This window comes from Lissotriton vulgaris, chromosome 2_2 (assembly GCF_964263255.1).
Source record: "Lissotriton vulgaris chromosome 2_2, aLisVul1.2, whole genome shotgun sequence".
NCBI lineage: Eukaryota > Metazoa > Chordata > Amphibia > Caudata > Salamandridae > Lissotriton > Lissotriton vulgaris.
This window is the reverse complement of record NC_141688.1, coordinates 204,340,925-204,365,636: the sequence shown is the minus strand read 5'-3', so window position 1 is coordinate 204,365,636 and position 24,712 is coordinate 204,340,925. Positions and strand designations below refer to the sequence as shown.

Genomic DNA, 24,712 nt, shown 5'->3' with positions numbered 1-24,712 from the left:
TGAGGGGGTGCTCCGTTCATTATATGTGCTCCAAGGGGTAAAATGAGGCTGTGCTCTGTGCATTATATGCACCCCAGGAGGTAGGTGGAGGGTGTGCTCTGTGCATTATATGTGCACCAAGAGGTAAGATGAGGGTGTGCTTTGTGCATTATATGTGCAACAGGGGGTAGAGTGAGGGGGTGTTCTGTGCATTATATGTGCACCAGGGGGTAGGGTGAGGGGGTGCTCCGTTCATTATATATGCAGCAGGAGGTAGGAGGAGGGTGTGCACCTTTATTATATGAGCACCAGAGGTAGGATGAGGGTGTGCATCCCATATTATATATTTGTCAGGAGATAGTTAGATGGTGTGCTCTGTTCATTATATGTGCACCAGGAGGTAGGGTCAGGGTTTCCCATTTATTGTATGTGCGCCAGGAGGTAGGGTTAGGGTTTCCCATTTATTGTATGTGCACCAAGAGGTAGGGTCAGGGCTTTCTCCTGTATTTTCCCTGTGGTTTCCCATTTATTGTATGTGCGCCAGGAGGTAGAATGAGGGTGTGCACCTTTATTTATTATATGTGCACCAGGAGGTAGGGTTTCCCATTTATTGTATGTGCGCCAGGAGGTAGGGCTAGGGTTTCTCATTTATTGTATGTGCACCTGGAGGTAGGGTCAGGGCTTTCTCCTGTATTTAATGTGCGTCAGGAGGTAGGATGAGGGTGGGCACCTTTATTATATGTGCACCAGGAGGTAGGGTCAGGGTTTCCCATTTATTGTATGTGCGCCAGGTGGTAGGGTCAGGTCTTTCGCCTGTATTGTATGTGCGCCAGGAGGTAGGATGAGGGTGTGCTCATTTATGCACCAGGAGGTAGGGTGAGGGTGTGCACCTTTATGATATGTGCACCAGGAGGTAGGGTCAGGGTTTCTCATTTATTGTATGTGCGCCAGGAGGTTGGGTCAGGGCTTTCTCCTGTATTGTATGTGCACCAGGAGGTAGGATGAGGGTGGGCACCTTTATGATATGTGCACCAGGAGCTAGGGTCAGGGTTTCTCCTGTATTGTATGTGCGCCAGGAGGTTGGGTCAGGGCTTTCTCCTGTATTGTATGTGCGCCAGGAGGTAGGATGAGGGTGGGCACCTTTATTATATGTGCACCAGGAGGTAGGGTGAGGGTGTGCACCTTTATGATATGTGCACCAAGAGGTAGGGCCAGGGTTTCTCATTTATTGTATGTGCGCCAGGAGGTAGGGTCAGGGCTTTCTCCTGTATTGTATGTGTACCAGGAGGTAGGATGAGAGTGGGCACCTTTATTATATGTGCGCCAGGAGGTAGGATGAGGGTGTGCACCTTTATGATATGTGCACCAAGAGGTAGGGCCAGGGTTTCTCATTTATTGTATGTGCGCCAGGAGGTAGGGTCAGGGCTTTCTCCTGTATTGTATGTGTACCAGGAGGTAGGATGAGGGTGGGCACCTTTATTATATGTGCACCAGGAGGTAGGGTGAGGGTGTGCACCTTTATGATATGTGCACCAAGAGGTAGGGCCAGGGTTTCTCCTGTATTGTATGTGCGCCAGGAGGTTGGGTCAGGGCTTTCTCCTGTATTGTATGTGCGCCAGGAGGTAGGATGAGGGTGGGCACCTTTATTATATGTGCACCAGGAGGTAGGGTGAGGGTGTGCTCATTTATGCACCAGGACGTAGGGTGAGGGTGTGCACCTTTATGATATGTGCACCAAGAGGTAGGGCCAGGGTTTCTCATTTATTGTATGTGCGCCAGGAGGTAGGGTCAGGGCTTTCTCCTGTATTGTATGTGTACCAGGAGGTAGGATGAGGGTGGGCACCTTTATTATATGTGCACCAGGAGGTAGGGTGAGGGTGTGCACCTTTATGATATGTGCACCAAGAGGTAGGGCCAGGGTTTCTCATTTATTGTATGTGCGCCAGGAGGTAGGGTCAGGGCTTTCTCCTGTATTGTATGTGTACCAGGAGGTAGGATGAGGGTGTGCACCTTTATTTTATGTGTTCGTAAGAGATCACAGCCACGAACACTGTCAACTTTGTGGGAATCATAAAGAAGACATTATACACATCCTATGCCTCTGTCCAAACCTGCTGCATGAAAGACGGTCCCTCTTAAGGAAACTCTGGAATATAAATATGGTTAGATCGTGCAGAGCAGCAGTACTGGCATGCTGTGATCCGTGGAACACCAAATTAAACTGTGCCCGTGGAAGGTTTTTGGATCAAGCAGAAAAAAAAAATTGTGAGGGGACCCAAACCTGTGAACCTCCATTAGCTTAACAACTCGGCAAGGTCCATCTGCCACTTTTATCTACACTGGACTGGAACTCACATTCTCTTTTATATGTATACTTTTAATATTTTTATATTTTGGAATTTGCAAAGGTTTTTTTAAATCACGCAATAAAGTTTAGTGATGTGTTATTATATGTGCATCAGGAGGTAGGGTCAGGGCTTTCTCATTTATTGTATGTGCACCAGGGGGAAGGATGAGGGTGTGCACCTTTATTATATCAGCACCAGGAGGTAGGATGAGGGTGTGCACCTTTATTATATCAGCACCAGGAGGTAGGGTCAGGTCTTTCTCATTTATTGAATGTGCACCAGGAGGTAGGGTCAGGGCTTTCTCATTTATTGAATGTGCGCCAGGAGGAAGGATGAGGGTGTGCACCTTTATTTTATGTGCACCAGGAGGTAGGGTCAGGGCTTTCTCATTTATTGAATGTGCGCCAGGAGGAAGGATGAGGGTGTGCACCTTTATTTTATGTGCACCAGGAGGTAGGGTCAGGGTTTTCTCATTTATTGAATGTGCGCCAGGAGGAAGGATGAGGGTGTGCACCCATATTATATATTTGCCCAAGAGGCAGCAAGATGGTTTAATTCCTTTACTATAAGTGCATTGAGGTGCCCCATGAAGCATGCTGTGCATGTGCTCTGTTGATTGATTCACAGGAGAGAAGGAGCATCTATGCTTCCTTCACTATATGCCAGGAAGTATGATGCAGGCTCGCGCTGCTCATTAATTATACAATTGGAGGATGGTTGTCAGTTTGGTGGCTTTATGATAGGTGTAGGATTAGGAAGTATATGGGGGTGCTGGGCTATTTATGTGCACATTGGGAGTTGGGATGTGGGTTTATTAAAATGAGATGCCTTTTGGGAGCCTCTGCTGGTACTTAGCTGTGGTCTGACAGAGCTCATTGGATTGGACCTGCATTCTGACAGGCTCTTTGGAAACCTGCATTCTGACAGGCTCTTTGGAAACTTCCATTCTGACAGGCTCTTTGGAAACCTGCATTCTGACAGGCTCTTTGGTAACCTGCATTCTGACAGGCTCTTTGGATACCTGCATTCTGACAGGCTCTTTGGAAACCTGCATTCTGACAGGCTCTTTGGAAACCTGCATTCTGACAGGCTCTTTGGGGACTTAGTATTTATGTTACAGTCAGCTGGGCTGAGATCCATTATGCAGAAGACCTTTGGGTTTAGCTACATTCTGGCAGTGTCTTTGTGGACTTAGCTACATTCGGGCAGTGCCTGTTGGGACGTAGCTGCATTCTGGCAGTGTTTGTAGGTACTCAGATACGTTCTGGCAGTGTATGTTGGGACTTGGCTACATTCTGGCAGTGTTTCTGTGGAGTTTCCTACATTCTGGCAGTGTCTGTGTGAACTTGGCTACATTTTGGCAGTGACTGTTGGGACTTAACTACATTCTGGGATTCTGTGTGAGGACTTAGCTACGTTCTGGCCGTGTCTGTGTGGAGGTGGCTACATTCTGGCTGTGTCTGTGTGGATTTGGCTACATTATGGCAGTGTCTGTGTGGACTTGAGTACATTCTGGCGTTGTCTGTGTGACTTAGCTACATTCTGGCAGGGTCTGTGTGGACTTGACTACATTTTGGCAGTGTCTGTGTGGAAATGGCTACATTCTGGCAGTGTCTGTGAAAATAGTTACATTCTGGAAGTGTCTGTGTGAAATAGCTACATTCTGGCAGTGTCTGTGGGGACTTATACACGTTCCGGCAGTGTCTGTGTGGACGTGGCTACATTCTGGAAGTCTGTGTAAAGACTTAGCTACATTCTGGCAGTGTCTTTGGGGAGTTAGTTACATTCTGGCAGTGCCTGTGGGGACTTAGTGACATTCTGGCAGTGTCTGTTGGTGCATACTTACATTTGGGCAGTGTCTGTTGTGGCGTGTCTACATTCGGGCAATATCTGTCAGGACGTGGCTACATTCTGGCGGTGTCTGTTGGTACTTAACTACATTCTGGCAGTGTCTGTGGGGACATAGCTACATTCTGTCAGGGTCTGTTGGGACTTAAATACATTCTGGCAGTGTCTGTGGGGACATAGCTACATTCTCTCACGGTCTGTTTGGTGGTAGCTATATTCTGGTAGTGTCTGATTGGACGTAGCTACATACTGGCAGTGTCTGTAAGGGTTTTGCAACATTTTAGCAGTGTCTGTGAGGACTTAGCCATATTGTGGCAGCGTCTGTGGGGACGTCGCTATATTATGTATGTATCTGATTGGACAGCTACAATCTGTCTCTGTCTGTCATGCCTTGGCTACATTGTAGCTTTGTTGTTTGGGACTTTGCAGCATTATGATCGGGTCTGTTGAGGCTTAGACTCATTCTCGGACAGTTTTGTGAGAACTGCTGTATTCAGGTAGGGTGTGCTTTCCCTTGGGACTCGGTAGGATTGTAACAGGGCTGCAGGGTTTGCTGAACCTCAGACACATTTTGACAGAGGGGTCTTTTGAAAGTAATGTGTATTCTTGAGGGATTTGGAGGGACTCAGTTCCATTTATGAGGGTTGTGGGGGAGCTGCCTCTGGAGGGCTAGTGTGTGGCTTCGCAGCTTTACCCGATGGGTTGTGGGATTTAGCTGCATTCTGGGTACCCTTTACATATTTATAAAATAAGGCAAGTGCCTTCTATCCCCAACACCCCGTCTACAGAGCATCAACAAGACAAGCTACCCACCTCTTCCCAGAAAAACTCACAAACTACCGTTCCTGAATTATTTACACACTCACTCCCAATAAACCCCAAGTAACCTCGGGAGGACTCTGTGCATAAAACCGTATGGTAAAAAGGTCCATTCATTCATCCATCTATTCAATCACGACAAAAAAAACATGGATTAATTCACATGAAGCAAAGACAGGAGACGAAAAACAAATTCCAAACCCTAATACTGCGGCATACAAAGAACAAGTCTCTTTAACCAAAGCCACTACTACATTTTAGGTTTCTGTTCCTTTTCTGTACTAAAAGTACGAATTATTAAAAAAAATGTCCTTTACTGAACAAGTTAAACTACAATGTATTTTCTCTCCCACGTTCTATTTGAGGGCTTTATTTTTGTGGGTTTCATAAAATGGTCTTTCCATTGTCTACGAACCATCGTCAATTTCCGTGCATCAAAATAAAGTACCCGCGATATTTTTTGTATTTTTATATTTTTGCATCCATAGTCGCTTTTTGTATTTCTCTTGTTTTTCACAAATTCTAACGTATAGTTAGGCAATGTATTAAAAAAAACAATAAGAACGACAGCTGTGTTGCATTGACAACACCTGCGCTGCTTCCCAGCCAGGGCTAATAAAAGAGCCGGTCAGTTTCCTAATCTGAATATATAACTGAGGTGGACTTAGACACAAAGCCGGCACATTCCTCCGCACCACTAGCATGGAATTGTGTTTCCAGTTATTCCAAACAAAGGAACACGTCCATCACACACTACACACTCGCACTGCCTCCTCACCTTTCGTTGGAAGTCATGTTGCCTCCGATGTACCCCTCGTTGCGTTCCAGACGGGGATGGGGAGGACAGGGGTCCAATGTGTGCCCAGAGACCCCCTTTTCAGAAGAACAATGCAGCCTCAGCAGGGGGCATAAGCACAGCCTTGTGCTGCATAGAAACCCTCCGAGCTCCCCAAAAGACCAGATTCCAGCGGGGTGCTGCGCTGCCGGGGTCCCCCAGCCTCCTCTGCTGGCTGCGCTCGCCGTCTCTTGCAGGGCTGGCTGCTGCGGGAGGGGGCGCGGCGGAGGATGCTGGCCGGGGGGAGGGGGCGCTGGGACACCTTGCTCCTGCCTGGCTCGCGGGGCCCCGGCGCTGACCTGCTGGTGGCAGAGGCGGGATTGCAGAGGGTTTACACGCGGCTAGCAGTGGATTTGCGATGCTTCCCGCTCTATTTTAGGCAGAGCTGACATCACGGGCGGTTGTTGCTCCGCTAAAGCCCTGTGCAGTAAACGCGCGCAGCGCTGGCGGCCGGCTCACTGCTCGCTTCACGGACTCCAGCGAGACGCGCAGCACCCCAGAAGCCTCTCGCACTTTCACGCCCTTTCTATCAAATATGGCTATTTTTATTTTCACCTAGATTTTTTTTAAACTTAAGCCTGCATCGTTCTTCGTGTTTTTTTTTGTTATTCGCTTTTTTGTTGTTCTTGTATTGGAGTCCTTTCTGCCATCTGCTACAATGGTTTCCCTTCCAGATATTAATTAGGATGTCATTTCAGAAGAGAGCAGGTTTCCTGGGGTTATGGAGCATGCTTGTGCATGGGTGCTATGTGCCCTGCTCTGGGGGGAGCGGAAAAGGGGATTAGGAGGGAGCCCCTCTTCATTTTAGACTATTATCTTCGTTTTTTGAATGACAGAACAGCGGCGTGCAAGGGGGGGGGGGGGGGGGGGGGGGCACGGGCCAAAGCCAGCAAGGAAATGGCCTACGCGTTCCCGGACTGTCATAGTTGAGTGCAATATGCCCCTTCTACTCCATGCCACGGTATCACTGCACCTGCTGCACAGGTGATAGCTAGGCCCTTTCGAAGGTAGCCATGATTACCTTTTATGAGTGTGTGGGGGGGGGAGGGGTCATGCCCTAACAATATCATAGTTTCCGCACTTTCGTTTAAGTTTCCAGACAAACTAGAGTGAAGAAAGACTGTCATCTCCATAGTGCATTGGGGTGAAAAACAAAAACTGGAGGAACGCATCCTTGGAGCCTTATGGCACCCTTAAATCGATAAACCGTCCGAGTGGCCACCGCTTTTCAATGTGTATATTTATAACAATAGACCCCTGAATGTGAGCATGCAGAGCCAACGACCAGTAGGCCCAAGGGGTACGCAGAAGCGCTCTGATACAGCAGGATTGAAGACTAGGCGCTATACGCAGAAAAATAGATATTTCCTAGACAAGCATGTCTGAATTATTTTCAGGGCTGTATATAAAGGCAGTGTGGAAGTAAGGAGGCGGCTCCCACCCCCCGTCTTTTGTTGTTGGAATCTAAATTTGGCACGGCCATGCCCTCAGGGCTCCCGGAATAACGCAGCTGATGCTTGTGTGAGACCCCTCCCACCTCCGAGCATGGCGTCTGCCTTGACAGCCCGCGTTCTCCTCTTTTCCAAGTCTATACCGAGATTCCTCAGCTCTAACCCCACTTGAGTAATTTTAGTATCATCATCCTTCTTCGACAAGCCTTCTCTCGCCCCCCAAATGGAAGAAAAAGTCCCCCCAATACCCTGGTAATTCTGCAGTGAATTCAAATTATGTTTTTTTCTGGCATTTAAAAATAAATAAATGCCTTCCACTCGGTGCATACATAAATATTCTACCCGTATAGGATGGCAGAATACTGTCCAAAAAATACCTTTTAGGAAAAGAACATAGGTACAATATACAGAAAGGCACCCTGTATGATATGCGCCTGTCTGCTCATTGTGTATCTACAAATACGCTTTACACCTAATTTCTTTACTACCTGGATTTTCACAATTTCGAGTGAAGCGACGTGTGCTGTTTCTTTAAATCCGTACATTACAATGAGATCGTGCTGCAAGTAATAATATCGTCTTTCAAACTCTACTGAGGATATGCTGAGGATTTGCTGCCATCTAGCGGTGAAACCAGATATCGATGTATACTTCTATTGTGTCCCTGAAAAATTCTACTGATAAAAATCTACTGACAAACTTTAATTTCTCCCTTCATTTGACATACAGAAATTTGAAATTCTATATGTGAAAATAAACAGTTCTGAGGTGTTTCGAATCTTATAGCTCCGATGGGGCGGTAACAGCTGGAATTAAAAGGGCCCTTTTTAAGCACTTTATTATGGCTAGATCTGTTTTACAGCCAGTTTGAACCATTGTTCAACCAGGGCACTTTTGAGGATGTCTACAGACAGCTACTTTCCCCCTTAACAGTCGCTATTCGCCATGTAGACCATAGCCCGCTGTACTAATTCGGGTACACACACGCCATCTTGAGGGCTTCGTTTCTGACCCTAATCTTCAAAATTTACATTGAACCTTTGTTAGGACTCATCCACTGCTTCGCCCTCACCTGTTACAAACACTCTAATGAGACTCAACTCGAGAATGCTGTGGATGTAACCCTCTGTCTCTCTACTTTCATTGCAGATGTGCATCCGGCATTAAAAGAGCGTGTGTGAATCAACTTAGGATACAGTGAGTCCAACACGTCTGGAGTCTTTTCTGAATCCTGGACCGACTCAGGGAGCCCCACCCATGCCACACCCTCCGTAGGAGGGGAGTTATGCAAGCCACAAGGGTCGCAAGAGGGAATCGTGACGGCTTGTGGCACTATGCAGCCTTCTCACCACACAACCACTAGTCACTCTTATGGTTGAATGAAGTAGTCCCACACCTGTGGCTGTTTCAGACAGTTTACTCCATATACCTATGAGGGTGCACTCAGTCACTACTTGGAGACAGACTTTCACAACGTACTACGCTCTAGTGTGAGCTTTGAGGTGGGAGTGTGCAGCATCCAGTTCATATAGCGCCTCTAGCAGGGTCAGGGTAAGGCAGGACAAGAGCACTCCACAACATCAGACTCAAACAGATTGTACCAGAACCAAAACACTCAGCAAGACACACCCTCAACCCGATCTTTACAGCGGTAAGCTCCCTCACCTTCAGCCACACCACCGAAGTCACATGGACGGTCCATCATTGCATCCACTTCACCATGCTAACAGCACTCACAAACATCCTCCCCAGCACTGAAACTGCCCCTCTCGCTATGACAGACAGCATCCGTTTCCTTCTCGACAAAGGGGAGACTGTGGCCCTCATTCTCCTGGACCTCCCTGCTGCCTTCGACACAGTTTCACACCGCACCCTAGCCTGTAAACTACATGACGCAGGAATCCGAAACAAGACCCTCAACTGTAACCGCTCATTCGTCTCCAGCAGAACACAGCGGGTCATACTCCCTCTTTTCCTCTCGTAACCCACACTGACCACCTGCAGAGTCCCGCTAGGAACCTCCATCAGACCCACCCTGTTCAACATCTACATGGCCCGCTTGCTTCCATCGTCAGATCACACAGACTCAACAACATATCATATGACGATGACCCCAACTCATCCTCTCTTTATCCAATGAACCCAACATCTCCAAACACAACTTTCAAGAAGTAATGGAAGAAATTGCCAGGTGGATGAAGAACAGCTTCCTACAACTCAACACGGACAAGACCGAAGTCCTCATGGGCCAAAACCCCGACACCTGGAATGACAACTGGCTGCCCCCCGCCCTCGGGAGCCCCCATATCCCATGGACCACACACGCAACATCAGAATCATCCTAGACTATGAACTCACAATGGACCGCCAGATCAACGCTGTCACCTCTTCCTGCTACCAAACCCTCCACCTCCTCCGAAAGACCCTCTGCTGGATTGCCCTCATACACACAGTAAAAACAGCATCCACAGCACCATCAGCTGCAGACTGGACTACGGCAACACACTCTATGCTGGGATCAACTAGAACCTCACCCACAAACTCCAGAACATCCAGAAATGCACCAGATTATCCTCAACCTACCGCGCCACTGCCACATCAGCCAACATCTCCGGACACTACACTGGCTCCCTGTCGTGAAGAGAAACACTCCTCACCCACGCCAGCAAATCCCTCCACAACACCAGACCAGCTTACATGAACCACTGCCTTTTGTTCCAGGCACCCAAAAGATCTATCCGCTCAGCCCAACTCTCTCTAGCAACGGCACCCCACATCAAGTTGACCAGAGCTAGAAGTCGCTCCTTCTCCTTCCTCGCGGCCAAGGCATGGAACACCCTCCCTCTCCACCTCCAGCAGACACCAACACTCTCCATGTTCTTGTAGGACCACAAGTCCTCACTTTTCGACAAATCACAGTATACATCCAGGAGCTGCGCCCCCCTCAGCGCCTTAAGACCCTTTCGGGTGAGTTTTTGCGCTTTATAATCCTGTGATTGAACAAGACTGAGGTGAGGTGGTGGCGCAGCAAAGAAGGTACGTTTATTTTTTTTATTTGATTAGAAATCCAACTCTCAACCCCACCCCATCACCCCCGTCTCGAGCCAGCCACCGCTGAACAATGCCCTACAAATAATAAAAGCACTGGTCTCTTTCTTGGCATCCTATCCTGTTGCATCGCCTGGAGGAGATTGGGCTGGGTGGCCCTGCCCTCCAGTGGTTCCGGTCTTTCCTAGACAATCGTTTCTTTAGCGTTGCCATCCCACAGTTCCAGTCCCAATTCCATCCTTTGAAACAGGGGGTGCCGCAAGGTTCCTCGCTGAGTCCCACGCTGTTTAATCTATACGTGAGACCGCTGGCTGAGGTCGTCAAGCAATGGGGCATGACCATGGTCTCATATGCCGACGACACTCAGCTAGCGGTTACGATCAGCGGGGATGCGGACAGGGATGCCCCCAGGTTTCAGAGTGGACTTAGAGCGGTGGCGAGCTGGATGAAGCACAACTGTCTCCAGCTCAACGCAAAGAAAACGGAGATCATGATCGTCGGTAGGAGATCGGAACTGTGGGGGGACAGGTGGTGGCCCGCGGAGCTGGGGCCGGCGCCCATTCCGGTCACAGAATTAAAGAACCTAGGAGCATGGATGGATCCTGCACTCAGTTTTGTGGGTCATACGAAGAGAACCGCGGCCTGTTGCTTTGGTATCCTACGGTCGTTGCGTCCCATCCTGAAGTTTTTCGACCATCGTACCAGGCAGCTGATAGTCCAGGCTACAGTGCTATCTCGCCTGGACTATGCCAGCTCGCTTCTGGTAGGGACCAATTCAGCGGAGGTTACCCGCCTCCAACGCATCCAGAATGCCACGGCGAGAGCCATTGTTGGCTTACCTCGTACATGTTCCGTCTCCGGCACATTGACATCACTGCATTGGCTGCCTATCAGGGCAAGAATCCAGTTTAAAGTGCTGTGTCTGGCGTTCAAGATTTTGAGGGGTGTGGGTCCTCAAATTCTTGCGGACCTTTTGTCCTGGTATGTGCCTACCCGGTCCTTGAGATCGTTGGGTCAAGCACTTACAGTGATCCCCCGATACAGGCTGTGTCGGGTTGGTGGTCGATCCTTCCGGGTCAGAGCGGCCGAGCTCTGGAACTCCCTTCCAGTAGAGATGCGGTTGCTAGACGATCTCTTAGTCTTCCGTAAAGTTTTAAAAACTTTTCTGTTTTAATAAATTGCCTTTATCTTTCCTTCTGTTGTGTTCCTTGTAGGTGTTGCATATTACCTGCCATGCGCCAGGACGCCCCTTAGCTGGGGCAGCTGTGCGCAATACAAATGTATGTAACATAACATAACATAACAAAACATAACATAACATAACATAACATAACATAACATAACATAACATAACATAACATAACATAAGATAACATATATATAGAAGATCTACCAGTGACCTGGGTCACAGGCTATACTGACTGGCCACTCAAACAGGGTGATGCTTCTAAAACAAAATGCGTGGTCCTCGTCATTACAATGTGAGGTTATGTCATCACGTGATAGGAACAAAGAACAGGAGGATCATTGTAGGATAGCCCCACCCACCCAACCTGGGTGCCATAGAGGGGGCTGGCACATCTGGTTCACCTCAGGTTATACTGTCCTGGCCACCAAAACAGGGTGGTGCATCTACAACAAACAGTTATGTAATCAAAAATGGAGAATAGGCTGCACGCCAAGATCTCCATGGCACCTCAGATCAGCCTGCTAGTTATAGGTCAGTTCATAGGTTGCGTCTTTGGTGCATGATATTCTGATCTTTATTTGGAGTTTGGTGGATGAGATACTCATTAACAAACATAGTGGATGTCCCGTTCACCACAACACAAGTGCATTACAGTCTATGGCAATTCCAACACTGCAAATTGGATATTTGCCACGTTTTGACAGAGTATCCCATATGCCAAAGTATGAGTAAGGCCCTGGTTATTTTAGCATCCTTGCTGCCATCACTGTAGTTCTAAACAGATAGAACTACACAATGGATTCCTTTCAGGTTCACCGGCCCAGCTAAGCTCCAGTCGGGAAAAAATCCAAAAACACAGTCCCTTGACTGCCATTACACTACATTTCTGTGCCCCACTGTCACCAAGCCAATATTCTTAACCACATCGCTGCTTGAGAGATTCCTCTGCTGTGCTGGACAGCAATAAAAACGGGTGTGGTCATGACGAGCTCAGCTCGTCATGAGAACAGGAGGACTGTACTGCATGACGAGCTGAGCTCGTCATGAGCATGGAAGGGGTTAAAAACTCTGTACATCTCAGCAGCATATTTATAGCATAAATGGCATTGATACCACACGTTTACAGAATACATTGTACACACACCACTTCTAACATTGGGATGCAAATAATATCCTAAAAATATTGCCAGGAGAGACTATAGATTTCACATCTGGAACTTTACAGCCAATATTGTCTTCTGACATTCAATGAAAATCTGTATGTTCCTTCTGTTGTAGGCACTTGATACTGGAATGCAATATGGACCACAGCTGGTCCACTTCCTTCACACCACCACGCTTCCTGCACAGACATTCTCTTGGGTTCACCAAGAATGTCCATCCTTCCAGATGTTGACAACTGGAAGTTGTAAAACATGTGCAGCCATTGTGCAAAAGCTCTCACGTTGACTATGGACCGGTATTTAATTTGGCCAGTGGTTGTAGACTATAACCACCGGCCAAATTAAATACTGGTCCATGTGCATGTGAGCACTCATTTTTAGGGGACGTTTCTTAGTTTTCCTCTGGCCCAGCGCAAGAGAGAGAAAAGCACACAAGGGGGAAAGAGGAGGAAGCAAAGAGGAAAAAAGTGGCTAATAAAGAAAGCAGTGAGAAAATGAAGCAGTAGAGTGAAATAAAGGATTGGGGGTGTCAGGAGGTGGAAAAAAGAGACACAAGGTGGAAAAAAGACTACAGTCTTTTGTATTCAGCACCCCGTACTTCGATAGTGTACATCTAAACAAAAGTTTGGGTCCCAGCATTTATTCTTTAACAGATAAAGTTCTGCTAAAAAAAATAGGTGGAAATAAACTTTCACAAGTACCATCACAGCTGACTGCACTCAGGTGAAGCTGTTTGACTCAAACATCTCTTCACAGCATACCTAGAGTTGCAAATATAATTACTGACACCAGACTGTAGCTAGGCAGATGTGTTATGTTCTTGCATAAAAAATATATATGTTGTGTTCTTTCATTGTGTGTTTTGGAATGTTATTCTTTTTCCTGGCAACTTGTGAGAAAAATCACCTCTTGTCCACTGTAAATCAAAAGGAATACAGGGAGTCAGAGATAAAAACATCTGGTTTATTCAAGCTTGAACGGATGAAAGACCAACAAGGAAAAAGCGGTTCCGTGTAGGTAATGAATAACCCTAGGCTTAGTTCGCAAAGTAGCGCTACGCGTAGCTACGCGAAGTGCACTGCGCGAGCTGCATGTAGCTGCGCGAACTGTGTCGTGCACTGTGTAAAATGCTGTTTGCACTGATTGCACAGTGCCGGATGCTTGTCCGCACTGTGCAATCAGTGCAAACCGCATCTTTCACAGTGCAAGTGGTCATTTTCAGCCGCTCAAGTAGATTTCTACTCGAGCAGCAGCTTTCTCAACGCAGACTGGTAGTTTCTCATCGCGAGCGGTCGCCAGCATACGCAACCACTCGCAATGAGAAACCCAACCGCCCAGCGTTGAGAATCTCGCCGGGAGGTTTATTTTCCACGCTCACTATCGGCAACTTGATATTGCTGATCGCAAAACAAGGAAAAAGTCTCGCCGGGATGTCATTTTGGTCACTCGCGGTCGCCAATTTGATGTTGAGGACCACGAGCTATCAAAAAATGACCGCTGCACTATGCTACGTGTGTTTGCACTGTGATACGTGCAATTCGCGTACTGTGAAGTAGCGTAAACTACGCGAGCATAGCATAGTACTTCGCCCAGGGTTAGTAATGTACAACCACACTCTCTACTACTCACTCTCTACTATGCTCTACTACTCACTCTCTACTGCTCTCTACTACTCACTCTACTACTTACTCTCTACTACTCTCTACTACTCACTCTACTATTCACTCTACTACTCTCTACTACTCACTCTTTGCTACTATCTCTACTGCTCTCTACTACTCTCTACTACTCACTCTCTACTCTCTATTACTCATTCTCTACTCTACCTCTCTCTACTTCTTTCTCTACTAGTCTCTACCTCTCTACCTCTACCTCTCTACCTCTGCACCTCTACATCTACACCCACTACCTCTCTCTAGACACACACATATACGCATATATATGCATATGCATTTATAAATATGTATGTGTATATATATACATACATATGTAAACATATATAATCTGCATATCTATATAAATACAAATATAAGTGCATGCATACATATACATATATGCATACATATGCATGTTATTTACATGAAAGTTTGAAAAACACAAATAAAAGCAAAGTTAAAAAGCCACCTCATTACAAACAGAATAGCTTTAACTTAAACGAGGGCAAGGTCTATTGCATTTTCAATGCTTGTTTACTTTGGTTCCATCAAGAAGGCTTTCAGATGTGTCACATATTTGCCATACATTCTGAATGTTAGCACTCTAGTTGCTCATTAAAGCTACTGCTCACCAGGGAAGTCTGCTGCTGGTATTCAAAGTGCATGTTTCAGTGTGCATGTCAGAATTTTTTTAATGAAATAGAAGTGGATTTGAGAAGTCAAAATGCGCCCTAATTTTTCTTTCTTCAGCACTAATCATAATTTCTATGGCAAAATGAACCCCCTCATTTTGTTCCTTTGCAAATTAAATGTTTTAAGTGTTACCACTTTATTCCAATCAAGATGACTTCAGGTGTGCCATACTTTTGTTATAAGTAAGACTGTTAGCGCTCTTGTTGTTCTTTAGTACACTCTTGGACATTCTGTCATTGGGCTATACTTGGGCTACATCTGGGGGATATTTGTACTACATTTGGGCTCTTTTGTCTCTGGTGGCCATCTTGGGAGACTTATTTGTTACGAAGTTTCCTAATTTCCTCCTTTACTACATTCTCCTCAGTAGGAAATACTTTCAGTTTTCTACTTTGATTCCACCAAGAAGGCCTTCAGATGTGACACACATTTGCCATAAATACAGAATGTTAGCACAGTGGTTGCTTATTAGATCACTGTAGTAAAGCTACTGCTCACCACGGAAGTCTGCTGCTGGTATTGAAAGTGCATGTTTCAGTCTGCATGTCAGAATGTTTTAATGGAATAGAAGAGGATTTGAGTAGTCACTCCAAATGTACCCTAATTTTTCTTTCTGAAGCACTAATCATATTATCTATGGCAAAATGAACCCCCTCATTTTGTTCCTTTTTAAATTAAATGTTTTCAGACTTACCACTTCATTCCATTCAAGATGGCTTCTGGTGTGCCATACTTTTGTCATAAGTAAGACTGTTAGCGCTCTAGTTGTTCTTTAGAACACTCTGGGATATTATGTCATTGGGCTATACTTGGGCTACATCTGGGTGATATTTGGGCTACATTTGGGCTCTTTCGCCTCTGGTGGCCATCTTGGGAGACTGCCTGTCAGAATTTTTAATGAAATAGAAGAGGATTTGAGAAGTCACTCAAAATGTGCCCTAATTTTTCTCTCTGCAGCACTAATCATACTTACTATTGCAAAATATACCCCCTCATTTTGTTCCTTTTTAAATTAAATGTTTTAAGAGTTACCACTTTATTCCAATCAAGATGGCTTCAGGTGTGTCATACCTTTGTAATAAGTAGGACTGTTAGCGCTCTAGTTGTTCTTTAGAACACTCTGGGAATCTGCAGTAGAACACAAAGGAATCAACTGAGAATCTCTGTCCTTGTTGGATGTACATGTTTTACTGAGAATGTTAGACTTAATTTTCACATGACTGAGAAAGATAATGTGAATTTATAGAAAATATGCTTTCAGTTTAGCTTATAGATCCCCTTCCAATCCACTGTGGGAAAAGCATGACATAATATTTTTCTTTCATACATGATTCATGATGTCCCAGCAGAAGGCTTTTTCACATGATAAATTCACCTTAGAATACACCACAATTCCTAAAATGAATATGGTACCATAAACAAATGATTTATAATGTAACAAAAGTCCTAAAACCTTCTATTAACTGCAATGCTTTTTAATGAGGTGCTATCATGTATATTGGTCCCAAGATGGCTGCCAACACTTCTTGGATGAAGTGCTGACAGCCAATCAGATCTCACAATGAGATGTGTGGTTAGGCTCCGCCCAGATATATATATTTGTTTTCTTTTGATTTTCTCAGGAACTACTGGAGTGATTTACATCATTTAACCAAAAGCGTGATCTGCGTACCAGACCCTACAATTTTTCCAAATTTGGTGTAATTCCATTCAGCGGTTCGGGCTGTAGTCGTGTCTAATCGTCCTATGGAAATTAACATGGGGAAAACCCAAAGGACCCCCCTTTTTTCTCGGCCCCTGCTTGATGAATCTTCCCGAGACTTTCAGGAAAGGAGCGGAGCGGGCCATCTTCTTTGAGAAATTAGCGAAGATTCAACAACCGGCGTCAAAGTTATTCCCAATAGAATTTGCGGTATCTACTGGCGACCGCCAGTAGGTAATATATATATATATATATATATATATATATATATATATATATATATATATATATATATATATATATATATATATATATATATATATATATATATTTATTATTATTTTTTTTTTAAACTTTTTAAAAACTTTTTTCAATAAAGTTTTTATTTTATATTTGTTAAAATGTACATTACATCTAAAAAATAGTTTGGAATTAAGTTTATCTTTAATATATTTAATATTTATTTATTTATTTTATATCTATAGAAAAAAACGATACTTTGTACAACAATATTTATGACCAATATTTTCTCTCTCAATATGTTTGTACTTACCACTATAAGTATAGAATGTAGATAATTTTTGACATCGATATTTTGGTCACGATATGTTTGCATTAGGATACTTTGGGTGTCGATATTTTGTCAGTGAACCCTTGTACACCATTTGGCTAACCCAGTTAGATGTTCCTTAATGGTCTGTTATCTGTGTCATGGCATTATTGTTAGGAGGAGGCCTTACATTTGAGGTGATTTGTATCACAGGGTGGCTGACTTTCAGATGGCACTAAAGACCATAATGTGTGCAATCCTCTTCGTGATGTAATTTGTAATACTTTCTGTGTCTCGACTTCTTAACCCCTTCGCTGCTGGCCCGTTTCCGCCGCTGTGCGGTAAACAAACGAACTGGGCGGGGCCGTGACGAACCCCAGCCGTCATCAGCACACGAGCACCGCGGAGCGTGACGGCTGGGGTTCGTCACCAGCTTACAAGGGGTTAAACCTAAGAACTTTGCATGTAGGTAATCGTTATTTTCTCTTTTTCCTATGAAACTTTATATCACGGTTCTCAATTGTTTTACAGTGTTGTCAGCTTTGTTGCCTTCCATTTCAGGTTCTTTGCAGCAGTTGTCATTCAAAAAGGTGTCATTTCTGATATTTATATGTTTAATGGACTTAATTGTTGGTTTTAGTGAAGGGTAATTGTCACTCTAAGTGTCACACTTTTCGTCATTTCGTGTCACTCATAAGTATACTGAAACCATGGACATGTCACACATACCCAATCTGAAACCTTGGCAGCTATGGAAGTGTACTGAAGTGTTGGTGTCTGAGGTCTTCTTTTATAAGCAATTGTGCTATTGAAGTGGGGAGAAGCTACTACAGGTACGTTGTTGCGTGGATTCTGCACATATACAGAACTATTCACAGGAAACCTGGCCCTCGGTAGATAGTGGTGTACTAACCTATCCCCTCAGTACCGAAAATACTAAAAACCGACTAGCAATAGTGTCTGATTCGTACTCTGACTAACAGCGAAGCTACTAATGATTAGACAACCCAGAACACAACACTCCAGACTCTCTCAGGAATCACAGGTGTAAGATAACTCTTTCGCGCACTCACTCATACTTGTCCACCATAAGAGTATTCAGAGTCACAGCATAGTTTAAAATGTTTATTTTAACTAATGCGCTCTATGGTACAGTACACTTGCCATTACTAGCAGCAAAATGCATAGAAACAATTTTAACAGCATTGTCACAATTCCATAGAATACAAACGCATATATCATTTTATAAAGACAGTGGAAAAGGGTTATAATGCCTTACCACCCTCCCTATGATAAGATATAGTTTATTATAAAAAAGAAGACCTCTGGGCTTTGTCAGCAGACCCCATACCGCAAGGCCTAGATGAACGGTTTAAATCTCAGGCCAAGAACAGCTCTTCTCTCTGGTAGGGTCTCTTTCCAATTGTGTGAACAATATGCTTGGATTGTAATATTAAAGCATGCGATTTTCAGTAGTGCAGCTGTGTGCCATGTTTTGTCTAGGTGCGAGGAACTGACCAGAAAAGAATAACAAGGGGCATTGTTGATCAACCTAGTACATTGTGTGCATAATAAACCTCAGAGCACAGCAGAGTATGCGAAAAGCTGACAGTTCTCATTTGAAAAGGGCACAAACTATATCTAGAAAAATAAACACATGTAGTGTTTTGCGCAAAAGCAGCCTAATGGCAGCGAGGGTCATGCTAACTTAGCAATGTCTACAATAAACCCACTATCCATACTACAACATCTATGAAGTTCATAGATGCTCTGCCTTTCCTGCTCTGGCACCTAGCTGCCTGAAATGAAAATGCAGGGTCGTTAAGCCTTTTTTGTGGAGACAGAATAGAGTCTATTTAGGTGTAAGTGAGGCTGGGCCCAGCTCCTCCCATCCTATCCGTGCTCACCCATCCAGTCACACCTAAGCTCCTATTGTTTGTGGCTGTCTTGGAGGAATACACAAAACCCAACTGGCAACTACACCCAAGTCACGTGCCCAGAGACAGGCTGCGGGTACAAAAATGGTTACGGCAAGAAAATCCCATCCTTCTAAAAGTGCCATTTTCAGAACTGTAGTTCAAAATCCAACTTCACCATAAATTAGGATTTTAAATTAGGATTCCAGAGGCACTAAACATGAACCAGTAATCTCTTCAAATTTGGAAATAAGACTTTTAAAATTAAATAAGGCAACTCCAATGTTTACGTATAGGAGAAATGTGCTTTGCAGGAGTGAAAAATTAATTTAAGAGTATTTCACTACTACAACATATACATTTAAAAAGTACATGTCCAACCTTTTAAATACACAGCACCATGCCCGTGGTGCTGTCCAAGGTCTACCTTACTGGTGACTGATATCTATTAAAAATTAAGGTTTGGATCTGGCAAAAGGTTTACTTTGCCAGGTTGAATTGGCAGTTAAGAACTGCATAAACAGACTCTGCAGTAGCAGGCCTGAGACAGGTTTAGAGGCTACTTGAGTGGGTGGCACAATCAGTGCTGCAGGTCTACAAGTAGCACTTAATTTACAGGCCCTGTGTACTCTAAGGGACTTATAAGCAAATTAAATATGGCAATTGGGTATGAGCCACTGTTACCATGAGTAGCTGTGCTAAGCCACACAAACCAGACACTCAAAAAGGGGCAAAAGAGGTACTGTTAATAACAGCACTGATCCTTGGCACAGAGAGTTGTGTCACATGGGGACTTGACACACACACACACACAAAGGAGTTTGCAGGGAGATGCTTGGAACACAGGGCCCGTACATCAGATTTCACGACAGTGAAGCAGTGAAGATAAAAGCACACAATCTTCGAGAGACTGCTGAATGCAATGGTCAACTCAAGTACTGATATTTTCAAACTGTTGAACGTGGTCATAATTTTGTTTTCCCTTGGTGCTCCAAGTGCTTATCCCCAAAGTTGACAAAGGCGGTTATGTTTTCACAGCAGCAGAGGGTGAGAGAGAAGGGGAACAGTGTTTACAACGCAACTTTTACCACGCAGTACCTTTACCACGCAACTTTTACAACGCAAGTCATTACAACGACTTGCGCTGGGGGCGGTGTAGGATAGGGAATAGTTTAATTTACTATCCAAAACCTTCCCTACTATCCAAGGGGACTGGAGTTTGAATAGTAAATTAAACTATTCACTATCCAGCGCCCCCCAACGGAAGTCGTTGTAACAACTTGCGTTGTAAAAGTAGCGTGGTAAAGGCATGCATTGTAAAAGCATGCGTAGTAACAACATACATCAGAGAGAGAAGGAGGGCAAAGGTAGGGGTAGTAATAGGGACAAGTACATGGGTGAGCAAAACTAGTAGGTATTGGGGAGAAGCAGAAGTGTGACAGAGCAACACAGAGCACAGGGGGATAGTGGCACACAAAGGATACAGCTCAAAAACGCACCTACTCTCTGCTTTGAGTGCCTGCCTAAAAAGAAAAAAATTCTGGAAATTAAGTGGTGGAAGTAGTGAAGGTAACTCTAACATATATAAAGTGTCTAGCTTATAGTCTATGATGCCAAGTTTATTACCCACAGAGTAAACTGTCCATGGATTGGGTACTTAGGGTATGCTGAGGTAATGGAATTAGAATGTGGGAGTTGTGAAGGACAGTTAAAGAGGAGCAGATGGCAAGAGGAGGCTGAGGTTTCTGGAAATAAATACTCGTCTCACCTCGACCTTTCTCCTGTCATCTTGGTGGAGGAACATCACATTTCTGGCGACAAGAATGGGAGGAACACCATCTACAAGCATCAGGCACCTCAAAACAGCTACACAAAACATCAGCCGTTGAACAGACACCTGGAGGAGAAAATAGAGGTGATTGAGGGATAACCTCGAATTTTACCACCTGATCAACATTGGTAGTGCGCAAATCAGTTGAAAAGCGATAGTAAATGTAAATGTAAATGTACAGGAATTTATATAGCGCAAATCACCGAGCGGTTTCCAAGTGCTTGCTTAGGGAAACCGTCCTGGGATTCCCCTGTGAGATAACCCTGGCAGGGTATCCGCAAGGTGGAAGCCAGGCATCCCGCCGCGAGGGGCCGTTGTGGAGATTAAGCAAGCTATTGCCCAGAGACGCAGAGTGGGAACCTGTGAATCGAGTAGGCACCGGAGCAAGAATTGTCGAGTCCATGGACATTTTAGGACTCAAGACCCCGCCGAGCCGGGAATTGAACCCTGGTCACGGGCTGACCTCTGCTTCCAGGTCTGCCTCCTCTAACCAGTGAGCCACACTTCTCCATAGTTGAGGAGGCTTTGGAGGGCGAGGAGGCCCGAGTAATCTGGAGAAGAAGCACCATGCACTTGAGTACAGGTGCAAGCCTCTCTGCAGCCAGGGGCGGCTCTAGGCTAATGGCGGCCCTGGGCAGGTAGCGTAGGTAGGGGGCCCCAGAAGAGGGGTCTGGGCGGGGCAGAGCCCCCAGAGCTCAGGAGGGGGGGAGGGTCAGGGTGTTAGGAAGTGGAACTGAGCCAGAGGCCGCCAAATCCCTGCCAGGGGCCGCCATGCAAATATGTATCCATCCTCAGAGGATTATTATATTAAGGATATATATTGGCGTGGAGGCCCCTGGGGTTAGGTGGCCCTGTGCAGGTGCACAGCTTGCACATGCCTAAGGTCACCCCTGCTGCAGCATAACACACATGCAATAGCACTGCGCGAGCCTTCTGGTGGTGAAGGGGAAGCCTGTGTCCTTCACCACGCAGTCTAAGGTCGCTGTACTTGTAGGAGCGACTGTCACTAACAGAGTGCTGATGTCATGACATCAGCAGGATCATTTGTGGCGGACATTTGCTGTTTGGACAATCACTCGAACTTAATGCAGTGCCACTCTGTTGTGAGGAATGTAATGGTGGTCATTTTAAAAAGGGTCAAAGGTTCCTCAGCGAGCAGCCTGGCAATGTCAGGTAGTCCATTATATGGCTTTTGAAGAAGAATTTGCCAATGCAACAGCACTGATATCCAAAGATAAGGCTCCCGGCCCTGATGCGGTCCGGGCAAAAGTTACTTAAGACCGATCCAGCCTAGTGGGCTAAAATCCTCACTCATGTGTTGAACGCCACTAGTAAGTCAGGTATCCCAGAGTCTTGGTCGATATCTATAATAAGTATGTTTCTTAAGAAGAGAGCTAGGTCAGATCACAAGTGTTACAGTCTCATACCATTAATTAATTTGGTGGTTAAAGTCATGGGCAGAGTGATTCTCTTCAGGCTAAACTACTGACTGGACGAAAAATGATGTAATTTCATTTCTGTATGTGGGTACAGGTAAGGCATGGGCACTCCCGATCAATGCCTCAACTTACAACATGCAAAAACAACAGTTGATGGACAGAATGCAGTACAATGTCATACCTTCACCCCAGTACATAGATCTGGGCCTAAATCCATCGTTTTTTTGCTCACCATGCCATTCCAGTTTGAACCCAGCCATATGCAAATCAGTCTTGATCCTGTGCCTTATGAGAACAGTCTAGCCCGCACTGCCAAGCCAGGTCCTCCCTGGTCTGGAAACGAGCATCCTAGAAAATTGTTTACTTCCCCTGAAACAATTACGGGAGGCGAGCTGGCCTGTGTGAAGAACAATTTTTATCCCTGGCCCATGCTGATAGAGAAGCTAGTGAACTACGCAAACCCCTGGTTTTGGCACATGTTTTATTAAAATGATGTCCTGCGACTGGACTTTACCTCCATATAGTGACCATTCCTCTACACCGTTTCCTCCTCGACAGATTTAGGTTGACCTTCTTGAATTGGTTTCTAGCAGAACAGCAAGGTTGGACACAAGGTAATTAACTTAGGCTCCTATAGTTGTGATAACTACTCGCCTCAAGTTGCTATGCACTTTGTCTTGTTCTGCGAACCTTACTGTTTCCTGAGACAAAAGTATATTCTATTATTGTAAAGAGGAGTGGGTTTTGTGCAGGTTAGACCTGCTCTTTTATTATTACAGATGATGCCTGGGGGCATATTATCAACAACTAGCGATATTTATCGCTAAATAAGCTTAGCAGCATTTATTATATCGCCGCGCATCGCCGTATTTTTTCGCAGAGATAACGTGCTATTAGCAACGTTTATCTCCAATGGGATAAAATATCCGGCGATAGCAGTGGAATGCGTGAATATCGCTGGAAATCCAGCGATATTCAGGCAGTATCTCTAATAGGGTCTTAGCCTGAATATCCACCTCCCATTGGATATACAAGTTAAGAAGTGGTCTGAGCAGGCAATATTTGCGCTTAGCGTAAATTTTTACATCACTACGCCTGCGTTGATAATAGGTGATAGCGATGTTAGCGACTGCTTTCAGTTGCAAACAGTTTGGATATGCCCACTTTGCATGTCATTAGCGATAAATATCGCTGGCATGCACAGCGGGCCCCAAACCGCTCGCTATCGCCTACAAGCTATCGCCTACAAGCTGTCTCTAACTGTTGTTAGACACAGCTTGCTAATAGGGCGATAAAATTATCGCCGATTTGCGGCCGAAAACGGCCGCTAAAGCGACGATAATCTCATATCGGCCGCCTTGATAATATGCGCCCAAGTGTAACAGTATTGCTTTAGTGTGGCCAGTTTTCCAGCAGAGATTATGCAAATCAGAAAGAAATGTCTAGTTCTGTTGATGGACTCTCAGTCCTAATGTCCTATATATATTTGTAACTGGAATAAGCGGTGCATTTTATATTCTTGTTAGAGTGGAATTTATTTATGTATTCCTTTTACATTTTCTGTCATTATTCTTACTATTTGTGGATTTTTTTTAGACATTTCTAATGCAAGATGTCCTTCTTTTTATGATTTTAAGTAATCAAATGAAGAAAATTTGACTGATTGACAGTGCACCGACTTCAGTTAAACAGGATGCGACTGAAGTGTGTGTAGTAAAAACCAAGGTTCCTCATCGATGGAGCACAAGTAACAATACAATTTGACTTGTGCTCGCAGATTACCATAATCTCCAAAAAGACTTTGGAGAAATGTTTCCTTAAGGGAGTACTTTGATGAGATTATTGCATGCCTGGTAGGTATGGTGGTTCCTTGATCAAAATCCTGGGATATTTTGAGGCATGCATTGAAGTGAAAAACTAGTGCACATACTGGAAAGTGTATGTGTCACGTGACGGTGATGATTTGTTGGGGGGAGATCCTGGAGGAAGATCGGGGGTAAGCTTAAATCCCAACAAAGTTCCACACGTTCAGTTAGAGGAGGTAACACTGGGATATGACAGGTTTACCAAGGAATGTCATAGTTTGTATCAGAACAGGCTTGGCAAACTGGCAGGGTACAAACACTAGATCAAGTTGAGGAAGAGTGCAATTCAAGTGCTGTAGAAAGTCAGGTGTATTCAGCTGAGTTGGAGAAATTGTGTGAGATAGGGGTGATTAACGCAGTCGAAACAACCGAGTGGTTTGC

General features: G+C 45.0%; 1 protein-coding gene across 1 annotated transcript in view; it reads right to left on the bottom strand.

The window, feature by feature from the left end:
* SLC1A2 (solute carrier family 1 member 2) overlaps positions 1-6,168 on the bottom strand; it is a 401,007-nt gene extending 394,839 nt beyond the window's left edge. Inside the window, exon 1 of the mRNA XM_086959544.1 lies at positions 5,773-6,168. Coding sequence (XP_086815670.1) covers positions 5,773-5,789 — 17 coding nt within the window. The 5' untranslated portion in view covers positions 5,790-6,168. The remainder of the gene's footprint in view (positions 1-5,772) is intronic.
* Positions 6,169-24,712: the final 18,544 nt, after the last annotated feature.